Raw genomic sequence first — 17067 nt, forward strand, 5'->3', positions numbered from 1 at the left:
CCATGTGTCGCTTCGGGACGGCAAACCCCACAATTTACAATTTACACCCCTGCAAAAAACGCGCGTGAACGACTGGTTTCGGTTGCCGCTGTTCGTGTGCTGCTGTGTGCACGGAAGTATGTCTGTACCGTACCGCTGACAGTTCCTGTTTGGTTAAAATATGGCTAAATATTTGGATTGTTAAAGATTTGCTTTATTGTTTTTCTTCTTTTTTTAATTTAAAACCGTAGCTAAATTTTTATCGCGTTTTGAAGCAGTGGGCAAGTTTTTTTCTAGGTGTCGCCACTGTTCTTTCCCCCCAAAGCAAGATGGCGAGGAATTACGTGAAGTAGCAGAAGTGGTGGTATTCTTGATTTATTTATTTTACCGCTGTTTAGTTCCACCAGCTGGTATGCCAGTTTTACGGAGACGTAGGTTTTATTAATGTTGCCTTTAATAGTGCTATGGCTTCTATAGAAAAATTAATAAAGTCCTTCGAAGCCTTAAAAGTCGTCCAACCGTCTGCGGGAGGTGAAGAGCCGCTGCTTAAGTAAGACATCAAATTATATATGTCCTGAACTGCAAGAGTACGCGTTAATTGTGACTGCGCTGTCGCGGGCTTCGCGTCTCGATCTTAGAAGACCGGTCGGTGAGCGACATCAGGTACTACGCCTGTGACCTGGTGGCCCAGCTGATACCTGGATGCCGACAAATTTCTTGTGGCCTTAGTTAAACGTAGTATTTCATTCTTGTGTGGTACAAGCGGTTGCATAACTGTTGTTGACAGGACTGTGACAGCGACCGGTCATGAGTGACACCTCTATACCTAATATTTCATGCGACCAAAATATATCTGCGTGGTCGCTGCGAAACTAAAGCAGTGTTGTCACGCCCATAGAAAGGGAATGGAAGCTTTGGTTGAACTTGTGCGCGTTTTGTGATGTGTCTTGTTGTTTGGCATTGTGGGTCCGTTGTGTGTCTTTCGCCTGTGAGTGCCTCCGCATGCCCTCAGTATTAACGCGACGAAGCTCACGGTGCCGGAAAGAACCGCACGGTGCGCATTGCGCGGAGAAATTCATCACTGAAATCTTCTGACCTGTGACATTTTTTTTTTTCCTTGTTTGTGATGCTGCCTTGGCCAAGGTTGACTTTAAAGGTCTTTGAAATAACATGGTAGTTGTTTGTTCTTCACTGCCATACGTGTTAAAACATTAACCATGGGGGCCGAGCATGTCCTACTACTTAGTTGCTTGTTGGTCAGTATGATACCGCAGTATCACATCGTCCTCGGGAGCAGTATTGTCTCTCAGTCCTTTATCACGAGGCACAATTTTTCCCAATCACAGCTGTGAAGTAAATGATAAAAACTGCAAAACAATTGCTGTTCCATGTGAGCTGGCTGCTTTGTTCCTCATCTGTGCAGTAAACATTTCAGTTTTAACATTAACTGCGTTGTTTCTGCTTTGTCTTTGTTCTCTGTTTTCTGTAATGTACACTTGAAATAATTGTCTGTTTGACTAATTTGTTGATAATTTGCTGGAAGACAGAAATGGTGCATATATGTATTCATAGAAACAGCGCCACATATTGCGGCTTTTCATTCCATGTATGTTCTTTGCATAGGTTCTTGCTAGTGGTAGTGGCGTATAATATATGCTTTTACTAGAGTGCAGCAGAATTTTTGCAGCAAAATAGCTGAAAGTAGAGAAAACAAGGAAAGATTATAAGGGGTGCACAATGTGCACTATGCACCCCTTATTGTTTTTCACTGGCTAGCCGAAACCACTCCTTCTGTGCATTGTTTATGTATCGACTTCTTGGTGCTTTATATTTTGACAACCTGTTGCATTACTGACGCCAATACACAAGCTGCTGAGTTCAAAATGTATGATAAAAAGAACAAGCAGTCAAACTCAACTACAGCGTAATGGTGCTGGCTGAACTGTGTATTGGGATGGGTAGCAGTATGGTGCGCTGTGGTACTGAGGACATAACTGGTAGGAGCACTCCAAGGAGGCTTATCTCTTATGTTTTCAGCTGAATGAACCACTTGCAGTGCTGCCAGACCTGCTGTACATCTCTAACGTGAGCTCTGACCTTAGCTTGTGTGGTGCAGGTCGTACTGAGCATGATAGTTCGTTATGTTCGAATTAAGGTGAAAGCCTTTAATGGCTCATACTGTCGTCTGTTAGCAGAGGGTGTCACACCTTTGGCAGCGTGTTAACTCGGGAACTAAAAAAGATAGGAGAAAACAAATGGTTGCTTCAGATAGAGGAGGGAAAAAATAACCTAGAAGCCACGTTTGATGACTATAGAGTAATTAGTTAATTATTGTCAAAAATGTCAAAATTGCGTCAAAATAACGCAGACATCGATATAGCCATGGGAACGGTGTGACGTCACACTGGAAGTCATCACGGCATAGTGAAAATTGTCACAGAATGGTCAGAAAAACGCCGGATTTCTGTCAAATTAGATGGGAAAATGTGTAATTAAGCGTAATTAACATATAAGATCCCCGAAAGATGTATAAGTTGGGTATCGATATAGCCACGGGAACGGTGTGACGTTACAACCACCGGAAGTCGTCACGGCATAGTGTCCTTGGCTTTCGCCTCTCAACACTTTAGTTCCAAAGAGTCCTCGCAATTTTTATTTCAGGTCGAAGTGTGATTAAAGATTGCAAAAGTTATGTTTCTACGTGCTTGAGGAAACGTGTCGGATATATATTTTCAAAGCACTGGAACAAAGGTTCTGAAATGCCAACTAATTTCCTTTTGACTTATATATCAGAAGATTCCGTGACAGTGGTAAAATGAAGGTACTAAATGGCTCCAATTCTTTTTCAGGAAAAAAGAAACAGCACCGTCTAAAAAAGAGAAGATCATACACTGTACCAACATTGCAGATGTTATTTGCACTACGAGCGTACGGTACATATTCTTTTTCACTGTACTCTTCTCAGCAGCCTGAGCACTTCATATGTCTGATTTGAAGGGTCTGTCTATGGGTCTGTTTTCTTATGCTGAAAAAGTATAAAATGTTTTTATTTGGCAACTACACCACTTTAGTGGAATTTGGTCAGCTTGAAGGAAAATTTAATTTGTTAGGCTATCTCGAGTGAAATTTAAATTCATAATCTCACTTGTTTTTGAAGTATTTCTGCCTCGTAGCAAATGCTTTGTCTGACACGTAAATTATCTATTAGTTGATTTTTAGAAAGCTCTGTCTTTGTCTACTCTCAACTCTCAAAGTGTGATTTTCAGAATTTTGAGAGCTGCTTTACTTGCAAAGTACACTATCATAAAATTGGCACAAGCATTTTGCATTGCATGTTGCACTTTTGACTGGAATACCAAAGACCCAATTCAGTATGCTACCTTCTTCACCCTGAGGGGATTTGGCCTTTGTATGTGCATGTTATAAATCATCTTGATGTTAGCATTTATTCATTGTCCACATATTTAAATATAGAATTCAGAGTAGGATTTCAGGTATACATTATTCGTAGTCATTTTTACTTCCGGTTTTGAAGGGATTTTGGAATTGTAGCTTGAAAAAAAAGAAAGTTTTGGCAAATCAATGCCGAATTTATGGGTCTCTCTTGGAGGGGGTGGTTGAGGCTTGGGGTCATCCTATTTGCACAATGCGTTTATGGGTCTCGCATCACTGGAAAAATTGGGTTACCCATGGTTTTCCCATAGAAAATTTTTCACTTAGGGAGGATGAAGGGTGGGAGGGAGGGGTGGGGGGGGGCGCAGGTCTGCCCCCTATAAATCCACCACTGTGGCACATCCCGAGGTTTCCGCTGTGCAATTATGATATGGCTCAAGTATGATCTCTGTGCTGAACCTTTTTATTCTGACCTTTGCTGGGAGGCACAAGCTATCACGTGTGCTTGTTACGAGTGGAAACCAAGGCACAGGCACCTTTCTATTTGACAGGATGGTTCAAAGTGCAGTAACATACATGCTAACGTGGAGCAGTACTGAAAGAACGCAGTCTTTCTTTTGGCATTATTTGCATTTTTAGTGGGCATTTAAGATTTGCCAGAGGCTTTGTTGTCCCAGGCACATCCAGCCATGTTGAGGCTTTAGACCAGTACATTTGGGGCATCAGTGAAAATGTTTATAAATGAATACATGATGCCACAAATTCTCTCAGGACATCAGTCCATTGTAGGCATGTGGAATTTGTCACAGATTATTTTGAAAGATGTCCGTCGCATGATTAAATGAAGGTCGTCACCCTTATTCCCATATTTCTCCGTTTTATGAGCAGTGTACGTTTATAGTCTTATTAACGATGGCTTAAACTTAAAGGGGCACCGCGATGATTTCCTCCGTACCACTTAATATCATTAAATAGATTCATCGTGATTTCCAGAGACCAGAGCAAAAAGAATTATTGAAATCGGAGCATGCAAACTAAAGTTATTCCACTCTGAAAATTCGAAATGAAAAGCTCAGACGAAAACGCATTTCACTCGCCCATTTCACTCACCCAGTACCGAGATTGGGCGCTACCAATCAGAACCGCGCATTTTGACGGCGTCTTCCCCTGTGTACGCGACGCCGTAGTCAAGGCAGGGGCGACTAACAACAAAGGAAGCTCCCCGAAGTTACTTTTTTAGTCGGACTGGAAGGCTGTCAGCAGTAGCTCCCCTCCCCCCCAAACTAGACTCCCGTCTCCTGTCAAGCATTTCTCTTCACAATTTTGGGCAAGGTGTGTCGACTGGCTTTTTTTTTCGCTGCCGTCTTGGTATCGTCACGGCCGGTTTCGACGCGCGCGCTTTCTGGTTTGAGCCAACGTTTTTTGAACAGCGGTGCCCGCCACGAAGGTTTGAAGCGGAATGGAAAGTGTCGCCTCTAGCTTTATTCTTGTTAGTTTTCGTTCGCTTTCCTTGCTTCTTTCCAGTTTTTGTGGCATGCGAAAAGCTTTCGGTACTCAGAGACATAACATTTTGGATCCATTTCGCAAGTATAAAGGAACAATATGCAAACTGGACGCCCAACCAATGAGAAAGGCAGCGCCCTATCTGGATGCAGCTCATTTCCGCTGCCGCAAATGGCCGCCGCGTTGCGCCACCATCGGCTCGAAACAAGCATTTCTAGCGAAGATTAAAATATTAATTACTATGATTTCGGTGATCTCATTGCGCGTTCAGGACTCACAATGTCCCTTACTCTGCATACAAAGAATAAAGACCCCATGCTTTATCTACGTCGCAGGGTACCTTTAAGCACCATTAGCAGTGTGTAACTCACCACGTAAATGGACCCGAAGATAATATATCAGCCCTTGGTTCATGTTGCTGAAAAACAGTTTTTTTGTAGGCATAGTATATAGTATAGTATCGTTGTATAGTATCGTGCCTCGTTATGCATTGCTTTGTGAATGAAATCTCACTTTTCTTTGACTGGCTCTTATTGCAGCTCCAAAGTGTGTGAAAATAGCCTCATTTTCAATGTACAGTTATTTGCTAGCAATAGTCATATTTTCTTGCAAGATTTTTTAGAATTATGCCCACTACAGCTCTTTTTTGCTAAAATACTGCTGATAGCGTTTGGCAAATGCCTTTTGGGTTAGGTTATTGTTTACTCCGTACCTTTGCCTGTGCCACTTTCAGGACTTACTCAGATTTTCCCAAGCTTCTGGGCATTTCTGTGGAGAGCTTCTTTTTCTGCTGTGATGATGAAGACAGTGATGTGCGCATGGTGGCTGATGAGTGTTTGAACCGTACCATCAAGGTGAGCAAGTGTCGGGAGTTATTTATTTTTCAGCTTGGGCTTTATGCGGCGAAGCATCTAACCATCACAACTTCTGTGTTGGATGGACTCATGAATGTCTACAGGTAGAGATGGCTGCAGTCATACCTTTAAGGCTACTTTTCTGCTTCTGAAAGTATATATAAGTTGTAGTCTGTGGCATGGCCTCATTATTAACCCTTGAAATATAGGTAACAGTGAAAAGTTCCGTGCAGTAAAAATGGTTGTGCAAATGCTCTATAATTTAGTCTCAGCATGTACATTCAGCATGCACCTCTAAACATAGCTGCATATAAAATGTGTAGGGGTATTGTTTTGTTGCTTATGCTGATTGTGTATGTGTATAAACTTCAACCTCACATAGCTGCACACAGCTGAAATCTAGGGTTTGTTCAGAGGTCCTTGCTGCTTTGTTTTCTCCACAGGTGTTGTCATGAGCAGCCCTTGTTTCTATTTTTTTTTTTCTCTTAAGCTCTAGGATATGTCCGGTTACTGGAGATTGACCTGTTTATGTACAGTGGGTTAATCTCCAGGTGTGCCATAGAGTATAAAGCGGAACAGTTTGAAGTGAGAACATTTTCTGAAGATTTCCTTCCGATCAACTGTTTGATTGCTTTCCTATTTCAGACTCTCCTAGATTCTCATCTAGGACGACTGCAGGCTGAGCTTTACAAGGAAATAAAGAAAAACGGCCCAGGTCGAAGCTTACGTGTGGCCCTTGGCAAATTTGGAGACCTATGCCATTTGATCAAGACACAAAAATGCAGGCATGGATTCACTTCACTTCACTTTATTTCCTTAAAGGCCCCCGGGATGGGGGGTATTACTTAAGGGGTGGGTTACATGTATAAAGCAGACTGAATAAACAAAGAAAATACGTAAGGTGCATAAATTATTCGCGGTTAAAGATCGTAGCTAAGCAGTTCATAAATGTTGATGGACAGGTGATTGCGGCGATGTCGTGTGGAAGTCAATTCCAGTTCATGGCTGAGCGTGGAAAGAATGACTATGCAAATGTAGTAGTGCATGTACGTGGCCGGGCAACTTGAAGGGGATGACCAGTGGAGAGGGAAATGCGTGCCGGCGGATTGATGTAGGGAGGACGACGAAGTGAGCTGAAATAAAATGTTTGAAACAAGCACATACTAGTAATACGTTGTCTACAAGCCAGGGATGTTAAGCTTGCATCTTCTTTTATTTATTTATTTATTTATTTATTTATTTATTTATTTATTTATTTATTGCAAGTACCTACAGCGCCCATGAGTCATTATTGTTGGGGGATATAACTACATACAATAACACATGCAAAGGAGATATTGGGAAACATGTCAGCAAGGTAACACAGCATACTAAAAGAAGACTGAACGGGTTCAGTCCCTTTAGTGAACTAAAAGATCTTTTTCCTTTAATTCACTTGTTAATTGGCATTATCACAAAATGTTCTATGGGCGCACACAGGCTGAGTGAATAAAATGTACAGTTGTCATTGTATTGGTGTGCAGAATACAAAATCTGTGTGTAATGCAAATAGGTACAGAAGTAGAGTGAATGATTTCTTATCCAATTACTTTTTGAATCTTTCTCATATCTTCTGCCCAGGGCATACACAGTAAACCTGATACCCTGCTTCGTGCGTATAAGCCAGCGTTCCGAAGAGGAGAGTGTACAGGAGGCTTTGGCGAACACTGTCGTTCGAGCCATGCCAATGCTTGGGCAGTTCACCAACGACAACGACATCAAGGTCAGCATTGCAGATTCATGACTGGCTGGGAAATCTGTCAAGTGACATACTCAGGGATGGAAGCAAGATAATGAAGCATTATGCAAAGAATAACTAATTTACATGACCGGATGGTGCACATGAGGCACTGATAATTTAGCTTGGGGGAACATTCAGGTATAGCTAATTGATGACCTACATTGCGCTGCAGTCATACTAAAGTATTGTTATGCCTTTAGTCCATTTGACTTGAGTATTACAACATATTAGTAGCATTAAAACAGACATGGATAGAAAGCTAATCATTGCATTTGATGGACAGGCATCTGCTTTATATGGTAGGCAACTGAAAGCATTGTCAACATTGCACACCAGAAAGAGGCATCAAGAACTTGTGGCAGTAAAAAGATATTCTTAATGACATATTCCTTCAGGTAATCATGCATTGTTAAGTATCAGTACAAAATAGAAGGGGAAGTGGATGTCGCATCTGGTAGCATTAGCTGTAAGGTAGTTTTTTAAAGTAATTTTTTCACATCATTATTGTTTATTCTGCTTGAGGGGATGTTTGTAGCGCGACAAAAACCAGAAAAGGGACAGAAGACGAACGGGACAAGCGCTCCCGAACGGGAAGACGAACGGGAAGCGCTTGTCCCGTTCGTCTTCTGTCCCTTGTCTGGTTTTTGTCGCGCTACAAGCATCCCCTCAAGCAAAATGAACCAACTCGCCCAGGAAAAAGTTTTATTGAATTGTTTATTCTCTTGCAGTTGCCTGCTTGGCATAAGCACACAAGACTTGTCTAGTTTATTGCATTGAAGCAGGTGAAAAAGCCACTGGCAGTGCAGTTTCTGTGCTGTCTCTGTGCAGATGCTGCTGCGAACATTCCTGCCCAACCTGTCCTGTCCTTCAGCCCTGGTTCGCCGTTGTGCCGCCCTGTCCCTTGTAACTGTGTGCCAGTGGTCTCGAAAGCCAAATGTCTTCCTTCTCTGGCTTCTCAATGACCTCTTCAGTATGTATACTCTCCTCTGTTTTTGCTATGGGGTCATGTGATGAAGGCAGACCTAGTCCTTGAGGTACTGGGAGTGGGCACTTTTGTGAGGCAGGTGTACAGTGTCACTGTCACTTCTTTGCACTGGAAGGGGCGAAAAGTCTTCGATTCTTTTTTTTTTTTCGTTTCTGTTGTTTTTTGATGAACTGCTTTATTTTCGTGTGAATACCGGTGTTGTGTTTGTGATGTAAAACAGTAGTTTAGATATCCAGATAATTGGAACTGCCGGCATGGTTCCGGCCAACACTCGTCATAGCCTTTGGCATCAAAGGCTTGTTAATTCGGGTGCTGTGCGTCTCACACTGGACGGGCTCTCCTGTTGGGGTATGTGGATCAGGACAGCAAGTGATTGACCACATAGCCCTCCTCAAACTTGAACTCCATAGTGCAGTCTTTCCTGCGCACTGCATGCGACAGCAGGCGTGACAGCGATCGGGAAGGCCCTGTTTTTAAAAAGATACGGTGTTTACACGATTGTAAGTTGACCTACTTTTTTTTTTAATTTGAAACTTACAATTGAAACCGAAGCATGGCACCATTAATAAAGGCGAGACAAATGAGAGAGGGATTCTACAGTGTGGTTGCAATTTTATGTTTGCTCTATGGCTCTACCCAGTAGCATTCGGCTACTCTGCACGCTTGTTCGGAAGGATTTTTCTTTCTTTTTTTTACTTTTTTACTGTGCACTCGGCGCTCACGGGAGTGTTGATAGTTGATGGACGGGCCGCTGTTCCAATCGTGGCGGCCCTGCCACTCGAAACAGCAGCGCTTCCAGGGAGTGTCGGTAGCTAATGGAAGAGCCAAAGCTGCCCGTGCATGGTTTCTCTTTGGCTCTGTTTGATGCATTTGCCTTAACTGCTGGCCACGTTTTGCCATTTTTTAATGTAGTGCTGCATCATTCATCATTTGTGATCTGGGGCCGGTAAGCGTTCGACCTTCAGGGCTGAATGCATTTTTGGGGTGAGAGGGAAGGGGGGGGGGGGGGGGGGGGGGAGGCTTGCACATCCATAGCCAGGCTACAGGCTCAAAGCACCATCCTCAGGCAATGACCAGCTTGAGCTATTCCAGAGCGTGTATTTTGCTTTCTAGTTTGTGGTTGCTTTCTTGTCTTGTCTGCTCACTAGCAGCTGTCTTGTTTCCTCTTCTCTCTCAAATCCTTGCAGGCCTAGTGCTCCCAGTACAAGAAAACCATCCCGCTCACACCATCGTCGGAGTCCTTGTTTGTTTCAGACATCTGATTCCACACCTGGGCAGTAAGCCTGCTAAAGATGCGCCTGCACTGAAAGGGGCTGAAAAAGCTGGCCCAACATTGGAGCATTTTCTAAAGGTATTCCTTATTTCAGTGCATGCCAGTGCTTTATTTTCATGGGCACTTTTTTGAAGCCAGGTGCATAAGCCCGTTATATTTTTCATTCAGTGACCACCCACTATTGCAGTACGAAATGTGAAAGGCTGATACATGAACAGGATGGGCAAAACAGGTGGAGATTGTAAAGGAGCGATTGCAAACAGATTTGGCCTTTGTAATCATTTGTGGTGTGTCTGTCACCTTGCCTGTCACCACAGCTGTCATCTGTCATCTTGCCTGTCATCTTGCCTGTCACCACAGCTATGCAAGAAAAGTACAGTCGAACCTACATTTATCGAACTCGCAAAACACCTACTAGTTTAATATAATGTATAATTCGATATAAAAGTAGCAGTAAATTTAACTACAAGCGTATTGAGATGGTAAAAATGTATTTTTTTTATAGCCACTTACTACGCTGGGATTACCAAGTGAAATAGTCATTAATTTTTTTATGTTTCATCTTCATTGCCTCAGAGAATACATGTTTCAATATTATCGATGGGCTCCAAACAGCTGAGACTGCAGCCTTCTATCGGCGCACAGTAGCAACGAACCACGTCAAACCATAAAGAGCACGTCGAAGCACGTGGGCACAGGTTCTCTCAAGCCCTCGTAATAATTCGCACCAGTGGTGTCCTGGTTATCTATGATGTCGGCGATGGTGTCTTTGTAAGCTTTCCCATAGCCTCAACATCATCATCCACAAAGATAAAGTCGCCTACCAGCAAATTTGGACAACTATTCCACAAATCATCTAAGACCCATGATGGCTTTGTTGAGCTGACCAGACAAAGAATTTGTTCCATCTTCTTCAGAAAAGCAGAGACCAAAATGTCGGAAGCAGATCTGTATAGTTTCGTTATTGACATTATTCCTCAACCCAATCAGCATAGACAGGGCGCCTAAGAGGTCGGTTTTTGGGTCTCTTCTAGTTCCCAGGTTCTACAGGAGCCGTTCAATCAGACGCTTTCTAAAACCAACCTTCACTGCATGGATTACTGCCTGGTCCAAGGGTTGAAGCACCGACGCTGCGTTCGGTGGGGCAAGAAGTGAAGTGCAATGTTGCTGGAGCTAGCACCGCAGTGGTGGACACAGACATAGCGATCTTGGCCTATCAGGTCGCTTTTCCAAGCCTTCAGCCACTTGGCAAAGTTCATGGGTCGTCCACGCTCCTCAGTTGGACCTGTAGGTCACCAGAACCGAAAGCACGTTCTGCAAGCATCGCAGAGACTTGCTTTTTCCGATCACGAGTGATCGAAATTGTCAATCCATCCATGTTGATGGCGAGCAACTTGGATTTCTTCTCACCTCGTTAACTCGCTTGATAATTTCCACTTTCTTGGAAAATGGGATGTTCTGCTGTTTTGTGGCTGCCGTGGCGCGCACATACAGACAACGAAAGCCATGCATATTTGCTGCTGGCAGCACGACGGACCGAATATGCGAGCTGCATGGCAACACGGGTGACGCAGGCACAACTGATGCAACGTGCTAAAAACGTAAATTCTGGTTGGTTGGGTACGCACCCACCACCTACATCATGGAAAACCGGGGTCATATTTGGTCTGCACGTCCTATGTGGCACCAATAGCACCTTCATCTTCGTGTGGGAAAGCTAACCTTTGGAGATGTGCTGAAAGCCAGCATCTTGTATCAACCGGTGTTGCCCGAAGTTCGATCTATTGGATGTGACAGCTAATTTTTGTACAATATAGTCGTACATTTTCCTATACATTCACGTTATGGCTTTGCGGTGCTCAGTAATTATTCGATATAAAGGGTAATTCGATCTAACCGAGTTCGATATAACTGTGTTTGACTGTATCTTGCATTGCTGTGGTGTACCATCCAGCCTCCTTCCAATTTTTATGTAAGCAAGGAACATGAATCTGATAATCCTTGAAGGTGTGATCAGAGTCAAATGTAATGTGAATGTTCCAGAAAATGTGGCATATCACATTTTTTACACACTAATCCTCATATTCCTCCTCCTCTCCTTGTTATAATTCATTGAGAACTGCTGTGCAGATAGAGGGGCAAGCAAGCATGCTGGTATAGTAAAAGTTAGTTAAATCAATCTGTGTTAATTTGGAAATTTGGATCATTCGAACTGTTGGTTCAGTCGTGGCCAGCGCCCGTGTAACTGTCTGGCCTCGTACACTCGCTAATTCGGACGCTGCAGGTCTCACACTGGATTATTCTAACGGGCCTCCAAGGGGAGGCCGCATCGAGGTATGGCCCGCGCGGCAAGAAATCATCGAAATAGCTCTATTTGAATGGGCTCCCGAGGGAGGCCGCATCGAGGTATGACCTGCGCGGCAAGAAATCATTTCAATAGCCCTACTCAAAATCAGAATTCCACGCTGCAGATTTGGTCGTGGCTGCATACTTCTGACAATGGCGTGCACTGGCAGATGTGACAATGAGTGGACAGCCGCTTCTCCAAGAATAGTTCAACTGCTTAGTTTCAGTTTCACTGAGCTTCGCGCCAGCCCACAGCTGGGGCGGGTCAACCAGCCAGCATCTGCCAGCCAATCGATGTTTTGGGCACTGATTGGCACGTCGCTGATGTTTCATCCCCCCCCACCCTACTTTTTTCTTCTCCCTGCTTCAGAGTAGCTGAGCATTTCCTTCACTTCCATCTGCGTGGTTCCATTCTTCCAGTGAGCTGAAACTGTGCACTTGTCACGTACCATTTGCTGTTCATGTGGTAAGGCCTCCTTACACGCAATGGTGCCGCTTGTGAGGGACGTGACACTGTAGCAGGGGAGTGCCATCAATACCAAGTCACTCCAGTAAGGATGCTGGGGTGGTCCTAAATATCTCAAAGTAGTTCTGCTTCAATGCTCCCAACAGTGTCCACTCAATAAAGCGTTGATAGAAACATGAAAAATAGTCACTGCCACGCCATTCTTATCTAAAAGCTGGCACCCATTGCCTAGTCTTTCACCAAATGAATTTACTGTGATGCAAGCAGTTCTTGACCTTTTTTTTGGGGTCATTCGATAATACAGACTTTTATATAATTCAAGCATTTTTTCTGGTCCCTTGAAGTTCGAATTAATTAGCTTTTACTGTAAATGCAAAGAAAAAAAAGCAGTTAACAGTGGAGCACAACTAACAGTTTGACATCTTGTTTCATTGCACAACTGTCTCGTGCTTGTTTAATCACACTGCAATGTGTTGTGGGGACATTGTGAATTGTAATTTTAATTTCCTGTAATCCATGGGATATGCATACTCCAGATTGTGTACAGACCTGCTGCAGTAGCTCAGTGGTTAGGGCACTTGGCTACTGGGCCTGAAGACCTGGGTTCAATCCCGGTTGTGGCAGCCACGTTTTATTGGAAGTGAAACGCAAAAGGTACTCATATGCAGTGTGATGTCAGCGCACATTCAAAAACCCCAGGCAGTCTAAATTAATCCGGAACCCTTCACTATGCTGTTCCTCGTAGCCCATGTGCTACTTCGGGACATTTGACCCCACAAATTACAATTTATTTTTGTAGACCCTTCGTTAGCAAGTCTTCAGCTTTCACAGGGCTACTACCGGCATTTGGCTGTAGGTGTTGATGTTTGTGTGTGTATAGTGAATAAAAAAGTCATAATACAAAACAAAGAAAGAGGACTGTAATGTTTGTGGTGGCATCGTATGTGTTGTAGCCAAGCAAATGTATATGTTGTCCCTCATGTTGCGTGTTGGTTAGGATATGAATTTTATGTGTGCATCTTTTTTGTGTATTTTAAGTGCTTATAGTTGTGGCTATAAAATTGTGCATCACTCTGAATGTTTGTGCAGATCTATGAGCTGCTGTTGCACCACATCAGTAACACTGACCAGATTGTGGTGACGGCAGCACTGGAAGCTCTGAACCAGCTGCTGACAACTCCTCCACCAGCACTGCTCCAAGTGCTCTTGAGTCCTAGCGGTGTGGCGCAGTCGTTCATTCATGCTCCAAACCGCAGACCAGTCTCTCGAACTGACACCTCAAGTGAGTCGTCTGTGTTTCCACTACAGCAGTAAAATTTTTAAGTGCCTTCTTCTTTGTCACTTTTTAAGTGCCTATAGCAGCCAAGGCAGTGAGCGTAAGGAGCATGAAAATGGACTAAGCAGTTGCTGCCGCATTCCGTAGGGTTCTATGCCTAAGGGTCACTGTCAGAATTTATTGGCGGTGTATTTCATGTTGTCTGTCATGGCTTGGTTGTATTACACCTGGCTGTTTGCTTGCCAAGGCTATGTAAAAGTAACTTTGCTGATGTCCTTTCTTTTTTCTTGAAAGTGATGGGATCATCTCTGAACATCGACGAAGAAGTGGAGCTTGTTGATGAAAGTGATGACTCTCCATTAGGTATGCATATTAGTCATTTTCATTCTTTTGCTCTTGCTTTTTTGGCGTGCGTATGCTTTTGTCACTTGTCACTAGCATGGAATACTTGAATTTTTTTTCAGTAACATGCGCAATTCAAAGTCGAACTTCATCTGAGCACCAGTCTGAAGCAGAGGACGGCTCTGGAGGTTTTCCTGAGGATATTGAGGCGGCAAGCATAGCATCTTGTGATGGCGAGGACTCTGACTTCTCAATTGCCAGCACAGCCCCCACACATCTTCTTGGCAAGTTCCAAGCATTGTTTCTGGGCCAATATTATGATTGCTCTTTTCATTTTTTCTGGAACCATTTCTTTTGATGCATTCTTATTGACTTGGAGTAGCTATTGTGAATGTGTTGCTGCATTTGCAAGACAATACTGCAGCCTTTGCCACTTTTAAGGGTGAAAGAGAGTCTTAAAAAAAATTTTTTTATTCATTAAGTCGCAGTTATGAAAACTTCTAGGAATATGTAATTTTGCATGCTGATTCCAAATGTGTCAGTTAATTTCATGTTAAACAAGTCCTTGCACACTTATGTGATATGTTATGTAATGTCATGAAATAGACTTAGTCCGCTTAGTGTGGACTTCAGGATATGCCTGAGGAATGAACACTGAGTGATGGTCATGTTCGTCACAAACGGGCTTGACTATTTGGGAGCTTCCTATGGACTGTGTGGAGTAGTGGACAGTCTCTCATCAGTCTGTGAACACAGAAACTAGAAGTACATAATAATTTTTTGAGTCAGTGAATGCAGAAACTAGAAGTAATAAATTTTTGTTTGCTATATGGCTTGCTAAAAAATAAATTCCCTTTTGTTCTACTTTAACAAATATGTGATATGCGAAGTGTTCTGTACTTGATTCTTGTGTATGTTTGTGTGAAATCATATCCTTAAGAACACTGTGTGACAGAGATCAAGTGCTGCTTTGTGTTATGGAAGACATACAGTTATGAAGTATCCTTTCATAGAAAACTGGTGATGCTTGGCCATGCATTTTATTGAGTGGCAGTTTAGGGCTATTTTTAACTTCCTTCTATATCTTAACTGTGTTATGAATTTTTTGTTGTTGTGATTGTAAACTTCAGCTTTAGACAGCCCAATGCGTCGTCCCTGTTCACTGAAGAAGTTGGACCTGAAGGCAGAAGAGGAGGGTGTATGGGATAAGGTCTCCATCAACTCTTCTCCTGGCTTCAAGGTGGAATTTGTGGTGAGCATAGCAGCTGGCACTCAGTATTCAATATGATCGGAAAAAAATATGTACAGTAGAACCTTGATTATACGATTTTTCAGGGGACTGTGCAAAATCGTAATACAGCCAAGGCGTTGTATTATCTGAAATCTCGCACAACTGAGGAACTTGTATAATAAATGCACCCGGTGCTCCAGCTCAAAATTATTTATAGTTTGTCTCCCCACACGTAAAAGCGCCCCTGTTTTCATTCTGCGAGAATTAGTTCTGAAACCACATAGCCAGGCCGTTTGGCTTTGAAAAGGCGGCTTCGCGCATGTGCTCCCAGTACTGTGCGTTAAGTAGGCTTCACATGTACCTCAAAACAATGATTTGGACAAAGGGTCAGAGATCTGGCTGCCCAGACACTTCAAAGACTTTTTGCGATGCGCGGTATGACCTTATGTCAGGGACATATTTTTCTGTTCAGACTCTCTAGAACTACTGTCACTTCATGGCAGTAGGCAGCAGTGTATGTACTATTAGATTTTCACATCATAAAAGAAAAAAAAAAAAGAAATGAAATCACTATGTTTGCCTATCGTGCGATTGCGGGACTAGGGCACACCCGTGCCACTGTACCGACAGCCAGGGGTCGTACACTTAGTCTGAGCTGTCGGCAGAAACGTCATTACAGGCTCTCATGCGGTGGATTGCATCGTTGTGCACGCGTCTCCATCTCAGTTTTGATCTGGAATCGGCTGATATCTACTAATAAAGTGCTTCACCAGCTTCTCATTCCAGCTGGTTCCCGCCAGCTGTTGTATGAAGCGGGTTTACATCATTTCCTGTCATAGTATCGAGGCATTTAATGCATTATCCCTACGGGGGATTCGCAAGACCTACACCAGTTCGTCATAAAATGCGGGTCGTCGCATGAACAGAGGACGCATAACCGTGGTTCCGTTTTATAAACAAGATAATGGCACTTGCCACTGTTTGGAGATAACCTCAAAACTGGAGTGGCCTGTACATCTTAGGCCCGTAAGACTTCAGACACCCTGCATAAAACTGTGAGAGCACACACAGCTGTAAGCTGGCTGTCTTTGTTTTTAATGCTTTATATGTAAATGATCCGAAATCCCTAGCTGTAGATGTGTTCAGTGAAGTGGCATAACTGCTCTAAAAAATCCCACTTTTGTTGAGCAGCAAACACAGCAAGGTGAACTTTGTGCTGCATGGGCCTGCAGTGGTGGTTACCTAGCAGCTGACTTATGTGTCAGGTTCACCGTTTTTGGTTGTTGTCTATAAAATTCATGCTTTCTTCAGTTCACACCTGAAAACTAGCCATCAGTTCTTTTTTCTACATTTTTTTTTTACATGAACACTTACTGGTCCTTTCAGCAGGTATATTTTTTTTACTTAGAAGTTAGTGTAGTGGGTTTCTCAGTGATTATCTAGTTTACCAGTTTCGTATGGTGATGTTTATGCTCTCTTCATTATGTGTTAAAAGCCACACCGCAATAAGCCAAACTAGGGCAGCCAGGCTACTGTGCGAAACTATTTAGCTGAGTAACCAAGTTAGTACATAGACTCAATATGGGCTGGTGTAGTTTAATTGGATCCAGATGCACCTATATTTTGTTTGGCACTAGGC

General features: G+C 43.2%; 1 protein-coding gene across 4 annotated transcripts in view; it reads left to right on the top strand.

The window, feature by feature from the left end:
* Window positions 1–303: 303 nt before the first annotated feature.
* The window catches only part of htt (huntingtin), a 107224-nt gene continuing 90460 nt past the window's right edge, over window positions 304–17067 (top strand). For 3 of the 4 annotated variants that reach the window (XM_089578816.1, XM_089578817.1, XM_089578818.1), the window contains exons 1-11: window positions 304–529; window positions 2829–2912; window positions 5609–5729; window positions 6375–6514; window positions 7350–7491; window positions 8338–8479; window positions 9682–9845; window positions 13669–13861; window positions 14150–14218; window positions 14320–14481; window positions 15328–15449. In XM_089578816.1, coding sequence (XP_089434942.1) covers window positions 444–529; window positions 2829–2912; window positions 5609–5729; window positions 6375–6514; window positions 7350–7491; window positions 8338–8479; window positions 9682–9845; window positions 13669–13861; window positions 14150–14218; window positions 14320–14481; window positions 15328–15449 — 1425 coding nt within the window. In that variant the 5' untranslated portion in view covers window positions 304–443. Of the gene's footprint in view, window positions 530–2016; window positions 2065–2828; window positions 2913–5608; window positions 5730–6374; window positions 6515–7349; window positions 7492–8337; window positions 8480–9681; window positions 9846–13668; window positions 13862–14149; window positions 14219–14319; window positions 14482–15327; window positions 15450–17067 lie in introns of all 4 variants that reach the window. The other variant, XM_089578819.1, reaches the window with a different exon arrangement.

This window comes from Amblyomma mixtum, chromosome 3, assembly GCF_055824585.1.
Source record: "Amblyomma mixtum isolate Tamu chromosome 3, ASM5582458v1, whole genome shotgun sequence".
Lineage (NCBI taxonomy): Eukaryota > Metazoa > Arthropoda > Arachnida > Ixodida > Ixodidae > Amblyomma > Amblyomma mixtum.